Genomic DNA, 20,014 nt, shown 5'->3' with positions numbered 1-20,014 from the left:
TAGCTTATTACTCAAAATAAGAGATTAGACAAGATCTAAGATTTTTATGTACTTGAAATGTAATAGTTAAGATTTAAAAATTAATAAGTGTGGAAAATATCTAAAATTGGAACAATTGGCAATCAGTGGAGTAAGGAGGAAAACATATTTCTGCAAAACATCACTCCACCTGTCGTAATGTTTTACCTTAAAGTTTGGTGGTGCATTGATTATTTTTTAAAGAAATTCATTTTATTATTCCATTATGGACCCAAAGGAATGAAAATATATTTTTCAGTTATAAAATGTTTATAAAAGATACTATAAAATCTCACATTTAATATCATCATAAATATATTACTTCATTATACTCCATTAAAAATTGTAAATTGAGAATAGACTCATTAAAAGCAACAATTTAGTGATAAATAATATCTAATATATATCTTAAGTTAAATCTATCGTGTTGAAATCAATCTCTCCTTGTAAAGATAAGAACATTTATATTATACAAGCTAATCTAAGTTTGTGACACCTTTTTTTAAAAAACAACTCTAAAATAAGGAGCAAACACTTTTATTTTCCCTTTCCTATATTTCAGGACCAAGGTAAGGATGTTTTTCTTGCATAGGCTTATTTGACACTTAGAAGACAATCTTAGAGTTCTTTCAAGATAGTAGTAGTGGGTGAAAGCCTGTTTTTATGGGGGAAATTCTTTAATAGGTAACACTGAGTAAAATATTATTCACCTAGAAAAACTTCCAGTGACCTTACTAAACCTAATATTGTAGAGTGAGCTTCTTTAATAACAAAACTCTGTAATAATTTATTTAAACACTTTTGATATTGCTTTGATAAACTAGCCCTTAATTTTTAAAAATAATTCCCTGAAGTTGTCGGAAATCTTTGAGAATTTGTATGTTCACAAGGTGAACTCCCTGTCAGTAATGCCAGTAAGGAATAAGACTACACCTAAGCTTTCAAAAGTTAATAAGCAATCAAAGAGGGAAACATTCAAATATACATTTACTTTGCTACATAACTACTTTACTGCTGGTGGATACATGAAAGAGGACCCCATACTATCCTGGCTGATGCTAAGTTCCTCAGGAATTAGTGGGATATAGTGTCGGACATGACGTTACCTTGAGTACATGACAGTCAGCACCTAACCAGGCTCTGATTCAAAGCCTAGGAGGTATTCGCTGAATTTCAGTCCTTGGGTAAGATACAAACTTGTGGTAATTGGGCCATTTTTGTCAAATGTCTCCACTATTGTTTTCTTTCCCAGTCTCGTTTGACTTTATTGATTTTTAAGAATAAAAAAAAAAAAAACAGGAGAAAACAAACAAACAAAAAACAAACAAAAGCAAAACAGTCAGCCAGAGCTGCTGATCATCTTGGGAGTGTTTTAGTGTTTCAGTTCGCATTGTGTGTCTGAAAGGGCCTAGGAGCAACTCCATCAGAAAGGTACTTTTCTGTTTTGTTTTGTTTTTGTTTTCCTTGCAGAGGGGTAGGCAGAATCTCGAGCTGGAGTTGGCTGTCATGTCCAGTTCTTTCTACCTCCAAATATTTGATTTCTTTGTTTGCAATTGCAAGGGTAAGATGAACTGTGGTGTAAGATGGGCTGTTTTGACAAAGTATGTTCATAATATCACATATTTCTGTGCTAACATGTATACTTTGTTTTATTTGGCAATTCTTCAAGAAATGTGTTATTTCATTGATTGCATCAATGACTGTGTTGAAGATCTGACTCAAAGCAGGTCAGCAAAAAAGGAGTCCATCTTTGCTTCATTCCATTTTACTGAGACCCAGTTAAAAATTAACAACTTTTAATATATGCTTTTCTGATTATAGATTCAAAATGATTAAAAGATAATGGTCACATATTTATAGATCATAAATTTATTATATACTTTTAATTAAGAACTCACATTCTGATATACCATTTCAACAATGAGATTCTAAGTAATATGTGGTAGAAGAATTAAATGTGGTAAATAAATTCTAATGATAAAGCAATTAAAAAAATCGAGGGTAATCTTTTGCAATCTAAATGGTTTTTAAATTTTAATAATCAATTAAAATAATTCTCAGATCCTATTCTTTTATTAATACTATGGGCAGGCAACTCCAGCCATGTATTATGCTATGAAATAGCTATATTGTATAAAAATAAATTTGTAACAATTTAATCACTTATTCTTTTCCTAATTTTCCTCACTGAAGGAAGCCATAGTGATGGGAGATGTTTTCTTATGCATAGGAAATAATTTATGGTAATAAATACTGGACTAAAATCCTATCTGAAGAAACTAGGGTAAACAAAATTATTTTATTATTTGCAAGATATCTTTTTAAAATGAGACACAATATTTGGGCTTATACACACATGCAAAATGAAACCTTGTGTAAAACGTACTAAAAATTTGGATTTAAGCAAATGTTAAAGATTTCTTCTGACTGTCCCCAAATAACAAGATTATGAAAAGCTACAAATGTAGTTTATGGACTGGAGAGAAGTTTTAGACCATTTTAAATGTTAAGCAGTGATATTTTTTCTGCTACATTGTACTCTGTTAGGAAGAACTAGAGTCTCCTGTCACTATACTTAACCCCAAGCACTGGAAAAGTTTGCCTATTATCTGCTCTTCCAATGATTGTTGCTTGCTTATTATGGAAGCAAGACACCAATCTGTGGCTTAACTTTTTATTACACAGTGATCCCATCCTGCCACTGTGAACGAAAGTATCTGATTGCTGATCCAACTCTTTGTATTCGTTTTACCTTTCCCCCAATCTCTGTTAGGTTCTGAGCTCATGCCCAAAGCGCTGTCCACCAGGATAGTGGGAGGCATTTGGTGGTTTTTCACACTTATCATCATTTCTTCGTATACTGCTAACCTAGCCGCCTTTCTGACAGTGGAACGCATGGAATCCCCTATTGACTCTGCTGACGATTTAGCTAAACAAACCAAGATAGAATACGGAGCAGTAGAGGATGGTGCAACTATGACTTTTTTCAAGGTAAGTCTCATTTTCTTACTAAAAGTTACATGCTTAACATGATGAATTACATGTAACTCTCTGTCTATTAAAAAATCTAAGGGGAGTATCAATAGTTGAGCCAAACGATTAATTGCCTTTCACTGAAAGGGTACAGAGCTGTACAAGACAGTATAGGACCATTGGAACAAATCTTTTTAGTCCCTGAAAAATGGTGAGAAGCATACAACTTATAAGTGTTTCCTTCTTCTTTAAGGAAAATCTGCCCAAATGCAACAGTTTTTTTTTTCTTTTTGGTTAAGCTTAGCTTTATTTGAATAAATATATAAATATGTTTAGTAATAATTGAATAATAGCCGGGCCCCAGTGGCTCATGCCTGTAATCTTAGATACTCAAGGGACTGAGATCTGAGGATCACAGTTCAATGCCAGCCTGGGGAAGAAGAATCTCTGAGACTCTTATTTCCAATATACTACACAGAAAAAAAAAAAAAAAAAAGGCTGGACATGATGCTGTGACTCAAGTAGTGGAGTGCAAGCCTTGAGAAAAAGCTCATCAACAGAGCCCAGGCCTGGAGTTCAAGCCCAGGACAGGGAAAAAAAAAAAAAAAAAAAACAAAACCAAAAAAGAAAAAACAACAACAACAACAAAATCATTGAATAGTAATTGATTCAGGTTTTATAAATATTGGTATTTCCAGAACAGAACTCTTAGATGCAAGACTTACTCCCTGTGTGTATATTTATTTGTGTTGAAATGAGGAAGTATATACCAAGTTCAGGAAGAATTAGCTCTTGTTATCTCTACACTAATCCATGTAGTATCCAGCCAGGCTTGGAGTCTGGAAATGAGCTACTGCATGGAAAGCACAGTGAGTTCTAGAGAGACAGCCTGTACACCTTTACTTGGAAATGTGGTGGTGTACACTTTCTGGTATACGGAGTATCCTGCCCCCTTGTTTGGTATTTGTCTTTCCTTTCTCCTACTGATTTCACTGAGCCAACGTAAAACAGAAGATAAATTTCACCACAAAAGTTTTAAAAGTTACTGTCATTTTACAGTTCCTAACATATTTTGCAAACTCCTTTAAAAATTGTAGAAGAGTTTGGCAGTCATTTAGGGATTTCCCTTGCATCCTCATACAAATGCCATTGGAAGTTCAATGCACAGTAGGAATGGTATACATTTTAAAAAAATTAATTGATTCAAGTTACACAATTCTTCCATCAAGCATGCATCAAATACCTACAGAATTCCAGAAATTATCCAGAATTCAAGGAATTATCTGCCAAATATGATCTAATTTTTTCTTCTTAGGGGATTATAGTTAGCTGAAAATGGAAACAGAATTCTGAAACTGTAGAATTATATTTTTTGTGTGTGATTTAAAACATTGACTTTGCCAAATAATACAATTTTTTGAAAAACATCTAATAAGACTAAATTAGTTTTTGTTCAACTTTTCAAAAATGATAGATTTCATTTAATAGATCTATACCATTTAAAATTAATTTCAAAATGAATTTCTCATGTTGTTAAAGATTCATTATATATTTTATATTTAATTGAAAAGCAATATTGCTTAGTTAAATTGGATTATCAAATTTTGGCAAAAATTGCTCAACAGAGTGCTCTTTGACTATAAAGTACCATAGGCCAATATGTATTCCTAATTTAATATTTAGAATTATTAGAAACACCCATTCTTGTAAAACTTAGTTCGCATTTTTTAAGTATTCAGACATTGGAATTTCTAAATATACATTATGCAGGCCAAAAGCTTTGTAAGCAGTGTATATGTGATATATTTAATTTATTGCATACTCCAGGGATTTTTTAAGTTGAATTTATAGTGCAATCAGAAGTATCCAATGATTGTGTTTGGTACATTATTCTATTCTGCACACATTGGTACATTATTATATCCCAAATATATTTCAGGGCTTTAATTTCAAGTTTTCTTTTCCAGAATGAGTGAAATCTTTTAAGGACTAAAATATTATGAACAAAGCTTATCTTCCAAAAATAAATTCCCAAGCCAATTTCTCTTCTCAACTCCTTGTATCATGTTTTTTTCTTTTCTAAGTGTACTTTTTGCCTGTATGTCTTCTTGGTCTTTTGTTCTTAATTCAGATGCTGCATGTAGTATCATTTTTATCTATCTTAACTTTTCCTTGCTACTGATTTTCTTCTTACCATCTCCTTCCATCTCTTGTTTTCCTGTCTGACACAACACGAAAAGACGTGGAGAAAGAAAATTGATGGGAAGCAACTTTCTTTTCCTTTCGATTCCCAGCCTTTTGGAATGTACAGTTACACTAACAATCATACAGAGATAATCACTGAGCTGACAGTGAACTTATGTTGCCATTTTATACATGTTGAATGCTTACTGTCCAAATTAGAAAACAGTCATAGCTTCCTTTTTTTTTTCTTTTTTCGTGTGTTAGTGTACCCTTAAGAGATTCTAATTTTAAATATATGTTTTGGCTTATTTAATTATATAGATATATTGGCCATGCTATACAATTAAAAAAAAACACATGACAACTAGGAATTCAAATAAATGCAGGCTCATTTAGGAACTAAAATAAGCTAGGGAGTAGCAAATCTTCCCTATTTATATTTGTTACCATTCAGTTTTTAATTAACAAGAAAATACAGTTTCTGAATATTTTCAGAAGCACCTGTATTAAGGCTTTGCCTTCTAAAAGAATTTCTGCTGTTCAACAGACAGGTAAATCATTTTCTTCAAAATCCAGGACCCATTGGTTAAAAGTCAATGCATTTAAAAGTGTAGTGAAGTAAAGAAGTCCAGCTCTGCACCATTCTATCTGAGGCAAAGTTTTAACATTTAGTGCCTACAGAATAGTTGGCTGCTCTCTATCCCTCTCTCCTCTTTGTCTCTGTCTCTTTGCCTCTATCTGTCTCTCTTTCCCTGTCTGTCTGTGTGTGTGTGTGTGTCTCTCTCTCTCTCATACACATACACGATGTGTTCCTGTTCTAAGAGAACTCATAGTATGTCCTCACTACCAGATCGCTATTCTTCATAGCAACCCTTAAGAAAGGTGGGATGTAATTACCATTATTCTTCTTTAACAGATAGGGAAACTGGGCCACAGAGAGGTTAAATGACTGATTAATTATGAAAGCAATAATCAAGGGGCTCATTATATCACAATAAAAGTAATAATGAAAGACATTGTGGCATAACTGTCATTACTCAGAAGAACTAAGTGTATTAGTCATTCAAGTTCACCTCATGACCTCACCTGTTGGATCTCATTAAATTCCTGAAACGTTTATGCCATTAGAACAGACACAGCTACCACAGGTTCAACATAGACTGATACTTATCCTCATGTCGTCAGTTCAATGAGCTCCTAAATTGAATTATGTTGGACTTACAGTGTAGGTTTTGAAACCTGAGTAGCTAGCCTCATATGCATTGACTTAAGACCTTGAGTGATTTGATTTTTTAAACCACAAGGATCACAATTTTCAAAAGGAAAGATAAGAATGTGATACATTTTCAACATATAATATAGGCTTAATGAATAGACTTAAAGTATATCCTTCTCTAATTTATGTAAGTAATAAGTTTTGTCTGTAATTTTTATTATAAGCAGACCAGTTTTCATGCAAGTAAAAGAGTATTTAGCATAGCAGGTTCAGTGCTGATTAGCATATGGAGCTAAATTGTTGTTGTTTTGTTTTTTGTTTTTTGCTAGTCCTAGGCCTTGGACTCAGGGCCTGAGCACTATTCCTGGCTTCTTTTTGCTCAAGGATAGCACTCTGCCACTTGAGCCACAGCTCCCCTTCTGGCCGCTTTCTATATATGTGATGCTGGGGAACTGAACCCAGGGCTTCATGTATATGAGGCAAGCACTCTTGCCACTAGGCCATATTCCCAGCCCTGGAACTAAATTGTGTTATGTCTTTAAATGTGCACTTATTTACCAGTACTATATCCATTGTAATTATTTATCACTACTATGTAGGAAGATTTATTTTAGCAACATGATACTAAAATTTCTTTTTTGTACTTCAATATTACCATTTTTGATTTCTTATTACTTTGTAACTACTGAAATAAAAGTAGCCTTAGTCTACTAGTCTACCTAGTTTTGTTTCAGGTTATCACTAAGTATTCAAAATCAGCTTAAGCCTAGTAATGGCATTCTTTTCATTCCCCAAGTGTAGGGGGATAAGTTCTCAAGTTATAACTCATGAATGATATTGTCTCTATTCCAAAGAAACCAGCTTAAGTTCAAATATTAACATGAATAGGTACGATAGCTCAAAAACTCGTTAGTTTTTTTTGATAGGTTATACTTCCCTATGTATACATTAAAAACTCTAATCACTTTCTAACAATGGTAAGAATATTGTTTATTTTATCAGAATCCCCAGTTAAATGATTAATTTAAATTACCTTGGATAGTGTTTCTTTCCCCTTACCAAAATTGTAGGAAATGTACCCATGCTAAAACCAGAATTGGTAGCATATTAATTCCTTGGAAACAGTACTTCAATGACAAATCATAATATCACCGTGATAAATAGAAAGTATTGGGTGTTCAAATTGAATTCCCTTTCTTTGACGGACAGTTAGAATAGTGACCTCTTATATGCATTATTCAAGACATTTTATACTCCTGTAAGATGTTACTTATTCATGTCTTCCAATTGTGAATTAGTCCTAGAGAACTACTAATAAGTAATATGGTAATGGTACAGAAGAATTACCAATTGCAGACAGGAAATACATTTCAAGAGTAGATCTGAAGTATTTCCACCATATACATGTATTTCAAAAGAAGTAACTTTATCAGGTGATGGATGTGCTCATTAGACCATAATCAACATTATATTGTACACATTAATTATATACAATTTATCACTAATTTCTAAGTAAAGTTTTAAATAAAAATATTAATTTATATCATAATAAAATCTGCCTATGTCTAACCCAATAATTCTCAACCTGAGTGGACGTTAGTACATTTTCATCATATGAGAAGCTTTTAGAGAATTATGAGGGCCAGGCTCCAATTCAGATCAGTTAATTTTGTAAAAAAAAAAATTTACTTGAGTTAAGATATGTGTTTATTTAAATTAGAAATTGACATTATCTCTACCTTTTTGCCACCAATATTAATAACTAAGCGCATCTAATTCCATTTCTTTGCATTTAAGGTAAGTAGTTTTCTTTTTGTGATACCCAGACTTCACAGAAAATCAGACAAAAGCATGAGAAAATAAACTTTCTGACTATAGTCTTACCTTTTACAAGTTATTTGCCAGAATTATACTTTTTTCTGAGAGGAAAATGACATCATATATTCCTTTCTGATAATATTTTAGTAGGTTCTAATAAATAAATATGCAAAATTTTCTAGCGTGGAATGTAGAAAACTAAATATTTATTTCTAAGAATTGTGTGGTGGGGGTGAATCCTGAACTCACTGTTGTCACTGACTTAAACCCTGGAGAGTCTGTGTTCTGGTTTTCTTTGCAGAAACTTATTACAGGTTGTCTGCTAGGGTGGAGGATTAGAGAAGAGACACATATAAGGGGACATAGTAAAGTCAGAGAAGAGTTTGACAAGTGGATGGCGTATTTAACTGCTAGAGACTAAATTATTTTAATTGACCTTAGAAAAGTTATTTGCCATTAAAAGAAGACTTTTAATTGACTTTAAAGAGTTGACTTTAACTTGCCTGAATCTATATGTTTACACAAAGATGGGTTCTGAATAAGCATTTTAGATTGGGATTCACGTAGTTTTTTTTGACTGAGCTTATTGTCTGTCCCTGTAATTTCATGGACTACTTCTACTCCTTTCCCTGTTGTGGATAAGATATTTCAACTGTTGAAGATAAATTACTACACAGTTCTGAATATCACTTTGAAGATCTAAAAAAAAAATGTTTCAAACATGATATTCTGCTCAAAGTTCGCTGAATGAAAACCTAATAGGCTCAACCCAGGCAAAAGCTATTCTTGCCAACTTGCTTGCAAGTCACACATTGAGAATAACTACAGTACTTTACAATACATGGAAATTTTATTTTATTTTTTGTTTCATATGTTGAAGCTTGTGGAGTATGATTATTTCTTCTACATATTGAAATGACTGAAATAATGCTTAAAAGCTGCAGTTTAAGGAGGTTTCTTAAACTTAACTGCTTAAGAACAGTAAGTTTAGAGTCATGATTGATATGATTACTTAAATGTTCATCTGTTCTTTTTATTAAAATACATTTTTATTTCCTTTAGGTAGTTCTACAAAGTAATTGGCATTCAATAGAGCAGTTTATTAATATAATGTCTCTTGATTAATGCCGCTGCTTTTAATATTCCTAGACAACCCTCCCACCCTACCCTTTCCTTTATTTTTCTTAATTTTTATGTTATATATTGAATTTGTTTACCCTTTGACAAGACAGTTTATGTATACAATGCATCTTGATCTGTGTCATCCCTTCAACATCTTCACAACCCTTTCCCTTACCTCTTCCCTTATTTTTTCTCAGTTCTGTGATATATACAATGCATTGATGCCTGCATTTCCATAATTCATTCTTCTACCTCTCTTTCCTAGACACCCACCCCCTTGCAAGTACCCATTTTCTAGTCCTCATTTTGTTAGGTTTTGACTTAGTCTTTCTAAAGAATTACACTATTTGCATTCTCCATAGATTCTATTATACTTCAGTCAATTCATCTTAAAGTGCTTGGGAGCCACCCAGTATGCTTAATTCTAGATTTATAGGCACATTCTAGTTCCCACTAATGAGCAGAACCATGCAACCTGTGTTTCTTTTGGGTCTGGCTTACTTCACTTAATACAATCCTCCCTGTGTCTTCCCATTTCCTTTTGAATGCTTCAATGCCATTTTTTTCTGATGGATGAGTAGAATTCCACTGTGCATATGTACCACATTTTCTTGACTGATTTGTCCATTGAGAAGCATCTTGGCAGATTCTATACCTTGGATATGGTAAATAATGCTATAATAAACATAGTTTATTCTACTTGATATACCCCCCTTTTTAAAAAGGAATATGTCCATGAAGGTTTTTGTAGTCATTTAATTTCTCTCTTTCAGGTCATTTTTTTCCTTTAGTAATGGTTCCAAAACATGGTGTAGGCAATACATTCCTCTTAAAATTAGGTTAAGTGGCAATAAATTATATGACAGTGGTATTTTAATGAAAAAGGTTGTTTAATAAAAATCCACTTGGTATGCTAAAATTATTATTAGTATCTAATAAGGTTTTGACAAAAATGTGTCCTATTTGAAACAAATATTTAAGGTAATTCTTTATTATTCATTTGTTTTCTTTGCCTAAAAAGGAGTTATTTTTACCCAAGGAGATTGTCTCCTCCCCCCGCTCCTCCTTGTCTAACACACAATTTATTGTAAGGAAGTCCTGATCCCGTGTTTATTACAGGGATTTGCATAAGGCCTACAGGAAACCAACACCATTTTACTATGTTCTCATTGCAAGAAATAAAATGGTGCCTTTGAGTAAAACTGCTCCATCAGACACTACTTTAGCATGCCAAGTTCCAGGCATCAATGGCAAAGCAGCAGATGCGAAGGCTAGTTGGCATCCAAGCATATGAGTCAAAGGCTTTCCTATGGGAAAGAAAGTGCTTCATTACACTTTATCTATAGCGAGAACATTGGTTCTATCAAGCTGTCTGAAAATTAGAATATGATGGGTTTTATTGCCGGAGCTCTGCCAGAGTGAATTCAATAGTTAAGAAAGAAAGTGATAACGCTATGTTGGGAATTATAAGAAGTGATTAGAGTTTTAGTGTAGTTAAAGTTGTTGAAGGAGCAGCAACTTTTCTTCCTCGAAAGTCCCTTCTCTGAGATATCCGAGGGACAGAAGTTTAATCCCTTTCTAATTGTTACATTTGCAATCTGTCCTAATGTAGCGTCGGGGCGCTTTAATTGTAGAAAGAAAGCTATGTGTTTGACTCGAGTGTAAAATCTGCTAAACGATTTTCAAATCGCCTTGGAAAGCAAGCAGTGCCCTAGGTGGCTGTCATTCAGTTCCAGGAATACAGTGTGGCTGTCTTTCTCTCTCCTGTCTGCCCGCTCCTTCCTTGTCGGCCAAAGGGCTGTTTGTGCTGTTTGTCAAACCAGGGAAGAAGGCTCAAGAGCCATGTCTCTCCTCATCGATTTTAGGAGCGAGGGCCCCAAGGGGAGAGAGAAAACTGGAAAGTCAGTTAATAGAGTGATGTTGAGCTGGCATGTCAAGTGCTGGCTAATGGATCATAGTTGTCACCGAGAGAGTTTACAGCCACTGGTTAGGCAACATTTTGAAGGGAATTTGAGCAGGACATATTTTTGGGCACAAAAGATATGCTGACATAAATATTACTGAAAGCCTGACCTGAGATGTTTTAAAAACGAAAATGTTTATTCATTCCATGAAAGAACTAAAAGGAAAATCATTGTCCGTAAACTGCTGAATTAAATATTGATATTTCTAAAATAAGCAGGCAAACAACAGACCCAATCTGATTTAAAAAATTTTTTTTTTCTTTGCCAGTCCTGGGGCTTAAACTCAGGGCCTACTAAGCACTGTCCCTGGCTTCTTTTTGCTCAAGGGTAGCACTCTACCACTTGAACCACAGTGCCACTTCTGGCTTTTTCCATATATATGGTGCTGAGGAATTGAACCCAGGGCTTCCTTTATACCAGGTGAGCAGTTTACCACTAGGCCATATTCCCAGCCCCCAGCAATCGGATTTGTAAATACTTTGAGAGAATGATATTTAGTGGCACTGTGGTCAGTGCCTTTTCCTTTCCTTTATTTTTTGAGGGAGTTTCTACTTGAGAGCAGCAAAAAGGACATAGTGTCTTTACTTCTTTAGGTAGTTTGTTAGTTAGCTATGTGATTAATATCCGCAACTTATATCCATTCATAATATACTTGTCAGTGTTCTTGGGTTTTCATACTTATGCTTTCTTTTCTGGAGGAAGTTCTTCTGTGATTGCAAATAAATTTTAAAATAACCATCATCTTTGGTCAGTTAAATTTTCTTTGTTCATCTGCTTTCCTTTCCCTTTATCAGGGACAAAAATAATAGAAGTAGCACTTTGTTCCTAATTATTAAGAGTGGAAAGACTGTATTTTTTCTTATGATGTAAAAGGAGGCTTATTAATTTTTACTACTTTTAATTTTACTCCTGCTGTCATCTTCTGCATTTAGGCCCTCACATAATGAAAACACAATACTTCTTTTTCTTCTTTGGAGAAGACACATAGCTGTGTACCCTTCTGATGGGTAATGATCTTACCATTCTATCATGTGCATTCCCAATAAGCTCAAACTATACCAGATTCATCAACCTTCCCTTAGTCTCTGACAAATCAGTGAAAGGATTGAAGAAAATTTAGATGTCTTTCATTACTCTGTAAAGCTAAATGATAAATATTGAAATGCCTCCAAAACAAAACAAAGTGAATGGTAAAATGGGTAATGTCTTACTCTTACAGATACCAAATTTGAGAACTACTTGAATCCACCTTTATATTGTGTCATAAGTGTTTGTCACAGTATCAGACCTGTTCCATTTTCTAATGCACAACGATGAGCACTTTCATTCACCTGCTACATGTAGAAAAGTTCTTTCATAACGTCACAAAGAACTTCCGAGATGACTGATATGTCTGCAAGTCTGAGTATCTGTGTGTCTGTGTGCATGTATACCTGAGTGAGTATGATATGTAAGGATAAGATATGCTATCTTAATTAGAGTTAAATTGTAGATGATTAGTACTTCATTTTTCTTATACCAAGTATCCACATTAAATCTACTTTAGAAGAATAGTTCAGGATTGGCAATAAATTACACTTTTTCACTTCTTGACAGCATTTGAATAATGCTTCTGATTGTTATTAGCCTATTGTATACACAATAGCAGCCATAGAGTTCAGTGAAAGGACTTGATTATCTCTAAATGTAGGTGTTTCATTTATTAAATATTGTAATTACAGCTAATTAAAAGCTGCACAATAAATTATTTTGCTTTGCGGGTCCCTTGACTGTTTTCAGAACTTATGAGCTTATGCTTCTTTAATTTATTATAAAAACAATTAAAGACTGTAGAAGTGGAAAGCAGCATAATAGAGGATGTGACTGATTCTGCAGTCAATGGAATAGTGTAATATAATGACTGTACGTGTAGACAATGTGTAAATTGGAGCAGGAAACTCTAAATCTCCAGTGAGTAGGGGTCTATTTAACTTCTCTTAGGTTCTGATTTCTCATAAGTAAGCTAGAGCTACAGGTATAAGTCTATGTCTTATGTGTTTATGTAAGTGCTAAATAGGCAATCAAGTGTCCCTATCTACTTGCTAATATCCCTATTATATGTATGTAGAGCTTAATAGATGAACCATTAAGCTTACATAACAAATATTTTCCTATAGTCTGAATACTTATATTTCTTGAAATACAAGACAATTAACTTTACTTCTGAGATCTGATATTGAGTTGAATTCCTGTTTCATTATTGATTTCAACTTACCCAAATGTAACAAAAAAAAGAGGAAATATGCTGCTTTACTCTCTGATACACTAAAAAGAAAACATATCACTGGTATATTTTCACCCATAAATTATAGGTAGTCTATTTTTAACAGTGTTGTTTTAGAGTGGTTTCAGATTCATGGTGAAACTGAGCAGAAATAGAGGTTTCCCATCTGCATACATACATAGCCTCTTTCCTTAGCAACATCTCCAGAGAGAATGGTACATTTATCATAATTGAGGAATGTGTACCTGAGCCTTATCACCTGAAATCCATTGTTAACACTGTGGCTCATATTTGATATTAAATACATTACAGTTTTGTCAAAATTTATAACTATTCTGTGTGATACTGGACCGGACTCTGCTATGTTATAATATGTACTATATTGTAAAACTTCTCTTTAGAATACAGTGATGGTGCATGCATATCATAGTGTATGGGAATGTCTCTCATTGCTGAGACTCTATAACTTGAGCCACAATTCATTTCCAGTGTGTGGCTGTTTAATTAGTAGCCATTTTATTAGTGTGTATTATTGGATTTGAAAAGGACCACTCAAGTAGTTCAGTGGAAGGTTTTCTTTCCTATGAGGAGTCTTTGACTTAAAATTGCAGGCTCTCATAGAAATAAAAATGGCAGTTGGGTTTGATTTGATAAACAATTCATGCTCAAAAGTAAGGCTTGAATTGAGTGACTCCTCCCTTATGTCCACTATTTTTTTTCCTGGTGGATCTAAAGTTTAAACTCAGAGCCTTGCATTTTTTAAGCAGATACTCTACCACTTGAACCATGCACCTTTTGGATTTAGTTTATTTGTCAAACAGGGTCTCATATTTTTATACTGACTGATCTTGGGAGCATCATCCCCTAACTTCCATATTCCATTGTCTTAGGTTAGAGCCAAATGCCACCATGCCCAGTGTAGAATATTAATGTTTGAATTAAAATCACAAACTGATGAATTAGATGGTTTTTGTGTCTATGCCATAGTTTATAGCTATCAAAGGATAATTTCAGTGATAAGTAGAATATTATGGCTTGCTTTGTTGTGATCACTATGGTTGATGCTCGAACCTATGTTAAATAAAGCAATCCAGATTTATCAGAATTTTAAATGGAGACTGATGCTCCCCTTATTACTCTATTCTCTTCTACCAAACTTATGGGTGTGTAGTTTTCTGAATCACATTTTAAGTGCATTAGTCTCTGTTGTTGAATATATATATATATATATATGCATATATATACACTTAATATATGCCCATACAGTATACACATATTTGTGTGTGTGTTTGTGTGTTGTATGTGTGTTTGGTGTGTGTACTGTGATTCTACTCATTTGTAGAATTATGGGGGGGAAAAACCCAGAAAACAAGTGCATGCTATTGCAAGGTTTCATGCATCTTTCTTTTTTATAGTATAAATTAATTGAAGTGCTGTTACCCATTTTCCCGAGTCAATTTCAGTCTGCCTGTTTTTGCTAATTGACCTTATGCAAGGGAATGTATACTTTCTAGTCTTTTTCATCAGGGAGCAAGTTTATCATTTTGGCTCAGCATCAGCTGAATTTTAGCTCCACCTTTCCCACAGAATGTTAGATAGGTATGCTGCCTTCCCGGATGTTTAGGGTTTGAAGAGATAGCTTTTAGTTCTAGAGAAGTTATTTTTGCTTTGAAATTCTCACAGGAGGCTTTAAAATACATTTACCTCCCAAAGGAAGAGAGAGAGATTATTCATAATTGCAAGTTGTCTAAAGTAATTGATAAAAGAATATGGAGCTCAGGGTCTTCAACTCAGCAAAATCTGTTTAAAATAAAACCAAGATGCCTTCATTAGTGACCTAAAAGCCATTAAAAATACTGAAATGATCTTTAATTGTAATTTCATGTGGTAGAGTGGCTTTTTCTTCCAGCCTCAATTGTGGTGTGAGGTATAAATTACAATACTGGTGATGTTTAGTAAAGGAGTTGCTATCGAACATAAGGTATTACAGTATACTTAATACACATGCTACATTTTTGTTGTTTATATTTTTTGCATTTTTATATTACCTTATGTAACTTGAAGTTTTCTTCTTTCTTTTGTTTTTTGAAGACTGAAATATTTTTTCAATATAGTAACATAATTGCCTGTCAACTTTTAGTATTAACATTTTAGAGCTTCAGAGCAATGGTAATATTAATAGATAGTTCAATATACTGGTATTATAATCAAGTCTTCCAAGATTTTTGATAACCACATATAATAAATTCAATTTTTAAACCTTTAAAATAGAAAATTTATTGCTGTAATTTGTGCTTAAAAGTTCTGTGTGGCTTCCATCCTATTGTGTATCTTTATGTAGCTATAAGCAGCAATTCTTTATGAGAAATCTAGCTACATACAGATTTATATAAATATCACTCAGCAGATTAATAGTTATATAGCATCCAGTATGTGGAAATATAATACAAGAGATCTATGGTTTATTAAGTATATTAGTTTTATCTGCTTTTATTAGTTCTATTAACAGATTAATCAAATTTCAGATTAAAAAGCATTGGATGTTGAAAAGTTACCTCTTGTAAGCTAGGCCTTGGGACATATGACAAAACCTAGCGTTGATTCCAAATGTTATGTTACTTCAACATACACCTTCTGAATATAAACGTCTAGATTCTGATTGATGTCTTTTTTTTTTTTTTTTTTTTTGCCAATCCTGGGCCATGAACTCAGGGCCTGAGCACTGTTCCTGGCTTCTTTTTGCTCAAGACTAGCATAGCTTTCTGCCACTGGAGCCACAGCGCCATTTCTGGCCGTTTTCTATATATGTGGTGCTGAGGAACCAAACCTAGGGCTTCATGTATTTGAGGCAAGCACTCTTACCCCTAGGCCGTATTCCCAGCCCCCATCTAACTGATGGCTTAAATAACCCTTACTATACTCTTAAGCAACTACGTCCATATATTACATTTTGAAAGCTGTTGTTATTGATAGTTCTTTCAGAGAACATGGATTGGGTTAAATACTTGGCTATCTTCATATTACAGTGAAGAAGCCTATCTAAACATATATCAAAACATAGAAGCTGTGGAAAATTGACCAATATTATTTTAAATAATATGTAACTTTAAATGAAATCTGCATAGCATTTTTAAAGTTTACTTGGGAAAACATGATTATAAATAGCGAGTTCTTAAAACAGTTAAAGACTATGAAATTATATTTAAGTAAAATAAGAGACACCAGGAAAACTGAGTCATGGTATATGTGGTAAGGGTGGCAGTTTGATGTAATGACAGGTAAATCTGTGACTGTGGAATAATTTAATGTATTTTGCTCATATCCCTTTATCCGGAAAAGGATTTGTACACTCTTGAAGATGTAGTGTTTTCTAACACAACACTTGTGTTTTTCAAGTAATTAATGTAACTTCCAATTTGCTAGTTTTTAGAGGCAGTGCCATTTTCCACATGTGGCCAGTTCTTTACCTTTTTATTTTTATGCATGACAATGTATATGTATATGTAAAGTTTCCAGACATAGAATCAAATATTACAAAAGATTTTAAAACAAAACAAGCAAGTCACATTCCATCATTAAGCAAGATAGTAAGCATTATATTGCCAGTCTGGGGCAAACCCATGGCAAATTTATGCAGTTACAGAATTGTACTTTGTAATTTTATGAATGTTTGTTAAATGCACAAATTCCTTCATTTATAGCTGATGAACCTTTAAACGATGTGTTCTGAAAAAATAAATACATTTAATTACACTCCTTGACTAATAAAGTTTTGACAACTTAAATTTATGCTAATAATAATTTATGTGTCCTCGGATTTTCTTGTAGTTCCCAAGTTTGGAATGAAAGACTGAGAACAAGTAGTTTCTTTGTTCATTTGAGATATATGAACTCTTTATCATTTAAAGATTATAACTGTTAAAGTTTTGGATTTGATTATAATAAAAATGTATTAAATACTTTTGACATACACATTCAGAATTGTGTTTTCATCAGTTCTAGAAACTCCTCTTTAATTACATTGGTGATAATGGTTTTTGTCCCAGTCCTGCTGATTGTGTATTCTGGGCCAGAACAGAATTGCCCAAAGCATTAACAGCTCACTTTGTTTTATGACCTAGCTACCAAAGAATTTTTCTGTATTTGATCTAGGTTTTCATATTTCTAATATTCTAGAAAAAAACATTAAAGCTATTCATATATTCTATCAATTTATTTTTGAAAATATTCTACCTTTATTGTCTGTAATTTTTATAATCTTACCTTATAGTTAGTTTCCATTTAAGTACTGTAATCTCAATCTTTATTTTTATCTCTTAATATTTGTAAAATTTCTCTGTTTTTAACTTTGTGAATTCTCCAACCTGTTTTATAAATTCTAGTAGTATTGTATCACACATTGAGAATGAAAAAAGAAAGCAGATTTCAAATTGTCCCTACTGTTGCAGTGAGAAATCATTGTCAGAAGTCTATCTAGTCTTCTAGATAAAACTCTTTTCTTTTATTTGCCCCTACTTTGATTATATTCTGGGTTTTTTTAAGGCTTCAGTGAGATTAATTTGGCAGTTTATGTTGACTGAAGACCAGTTAAATAATTTCTACATCCACTTAAGTCAGGCTCATATACGAAGTGTATGGCAGGAATCTCAAGTCAAAGATGAGAGTTATATTATGTTACATTTAGTCAAAACATCAGATTGACTCTATCTTGAAGCTATATTACCAAAATTTTGACATAACAAATCTTAAAAAATAACTGTGGAAGTAAATGTGATGACTTTTGATGTGATTTGCAAGTAGGTTTGAGTTATTTGTCCAGTGTTGACTTATTGTAAGCAAAGTTTTGAATTTGTACAATTGCAAGAAATCATAAGCTATACACATGGGTCTTGTTTATATGAAATAATTCATATATATACATATAATTTCTATATGTGATACAAAGCTAAGAATTCACAAATGTACTACCAAAAATCCAATAGTATGACATGGTACTACCAGCCTCTACCTAATTCTTACAGCCAGGGCTGGGAATACGGCCTAGTGGCAAGAGTGCTTGCCTCATATACATGAAGCCCTGGGTTCAATTCCCTAGCACCACATATACAGAAAATGACCAGAAGTGACGCTGTGGCTCAAGTGGCAAAGTGCTAGCCTTGAGCAAAAAGAAGCCAGGGACAGTGCTCAGGCCCTGAGTCCAAGCCCCAGGACTGGTAAAAAAAAAAAAAAAAAATTCTTATAGCCAAAATTTCCGGTTTTTCAGACAACGCACTTTGAACTTACTCATTTCTTGCACCAAATCAAATAATTTCTTTGGAAAAGAACCTCAGAGTTCTCATTGTCTATAGCCTGGCCTCTATTCTTGGGTGACATAAGAGCCATTGCTCTGTAGCTATGACTGAAAGTTTGGAATGACTGCAATTCAAATGCCATTGTACTTTTGCTGCTCTTAGTCTGTATGTTTAAAAAAATTCTAAATACTTAAAATATATGTGTAATTATGTATAGTTGTGTGTGTGTGTGTGTGTGTCTGTGCATGCACACTTGTGTGTGTATCAAGTTATGCTTACTTAGGGGCAAACACATCTGTAGACCCGTTCTGATCCTACCAGGGATACATGTTTCTGACACTTCTGGTCCTTTTCTTTCTGATATTGGGATACTGGCATCACTGTATAAAGGATCGGGTTTATAATAATATCTTAAATACTGGACTAGATAAAATTTGTACAATATACTGCAACATCTGCTCATAAAATCATCCAAAAGATAAAAACATTTTAATTCTGACTTTCTTTTAGATACTCAAACTTGTCACACTCACTATGACATGTCTATAACCAGATGGAGAGTTATTCTTCAGCTTCAGATATGATTGTTCTGCCTAATCTTTGAGTTTAGCCCATACCTTCTGAGTTTATACTGGGCATAAGTGTATTATGTTCATGGATTTTTTTAGTGCTATGAATGTAACCCAGAATCTCATACTACATAGCTGCTCTTAAGCAATGGAATATTAATAATAAAAAAAACCAAATGTTTATTTTTGTAATGAAGAATAATGTGAAGCTTTAGCTCAGAATCCTCATCAGAAAAGCAAGTTAACAGAATAGATATATTTTATAAGCATGTTCCAAAACAGAGTTATCTTCATTCTAGCCAATAAATCAATTAATAAATAAAATGTTTAATTTAGGTACTTTCAGTATGTAATTAATAATTGCATTCTAATCTATTACACTTCATGTAGAAGGAACAAGAAAATTAAAAGGCATAAAGAATGAAGTGATTGATTATCCTAGGGCATAGCTAGGAAAGAATTAAGGAAAATGAAAAGAAAGAATTGATACCCTAGGGCTGGGGATATGGCCTAGTGGCAAGAGTGCCTGCCTCATATACATGAGGCCCTGGGTCGATTCCCCAGCACCACATATACAGAAAATGGCCAGAAGTGGT

General features: G+C 33.4%; 1 protein-coding gene across 3 annotated transcripts in view; it reads left to right on the top strand.

Annotated features, from left to right (window-relative positions):
* Grik2 (glutamate ionotropic receptor kainate type subunit 2) overlaps positions 1 to 20,014 on the top strand; it is a 533,318-nt gene that overhangs the window by 429,307 nt on the left and 83,997 nt on the right. For all 3 annotated transcript variants that reach the window (XM_048353764.1, XM_048353765.1, XM_048353766.1), the window contains exon 14: positions 2,792 to 3,009. In XM_048353764.1, the coding sequence (XP_048209721.1) occupies positions 2,792 to 3,009 (218 nt within the window). The remainder of the gene's footprint in view (positions 1 to 2,791; positions 3,010 to 20,014) is intronic.

The sequence above is a fragment of the Perognathus longimembris genome, chromosome 9, assembly GCF_023159225.1.
Source record: "Perognathus longimembris pacificus isolate PPM17 chromosome 9, ASM2315922v1, whole genome shotgun sequence".
Taxonomy (NCBI): Eukaryota; Metazoa; Chordata; class Mammalia; order Rodentia; family Heteromyidae; genus Perognathus; species Perognathus longimembris.
Note: the sequence above shows the minus strand (reverse complement) of the source record. Positions and strands in the feature narration are given on the sequence as shown.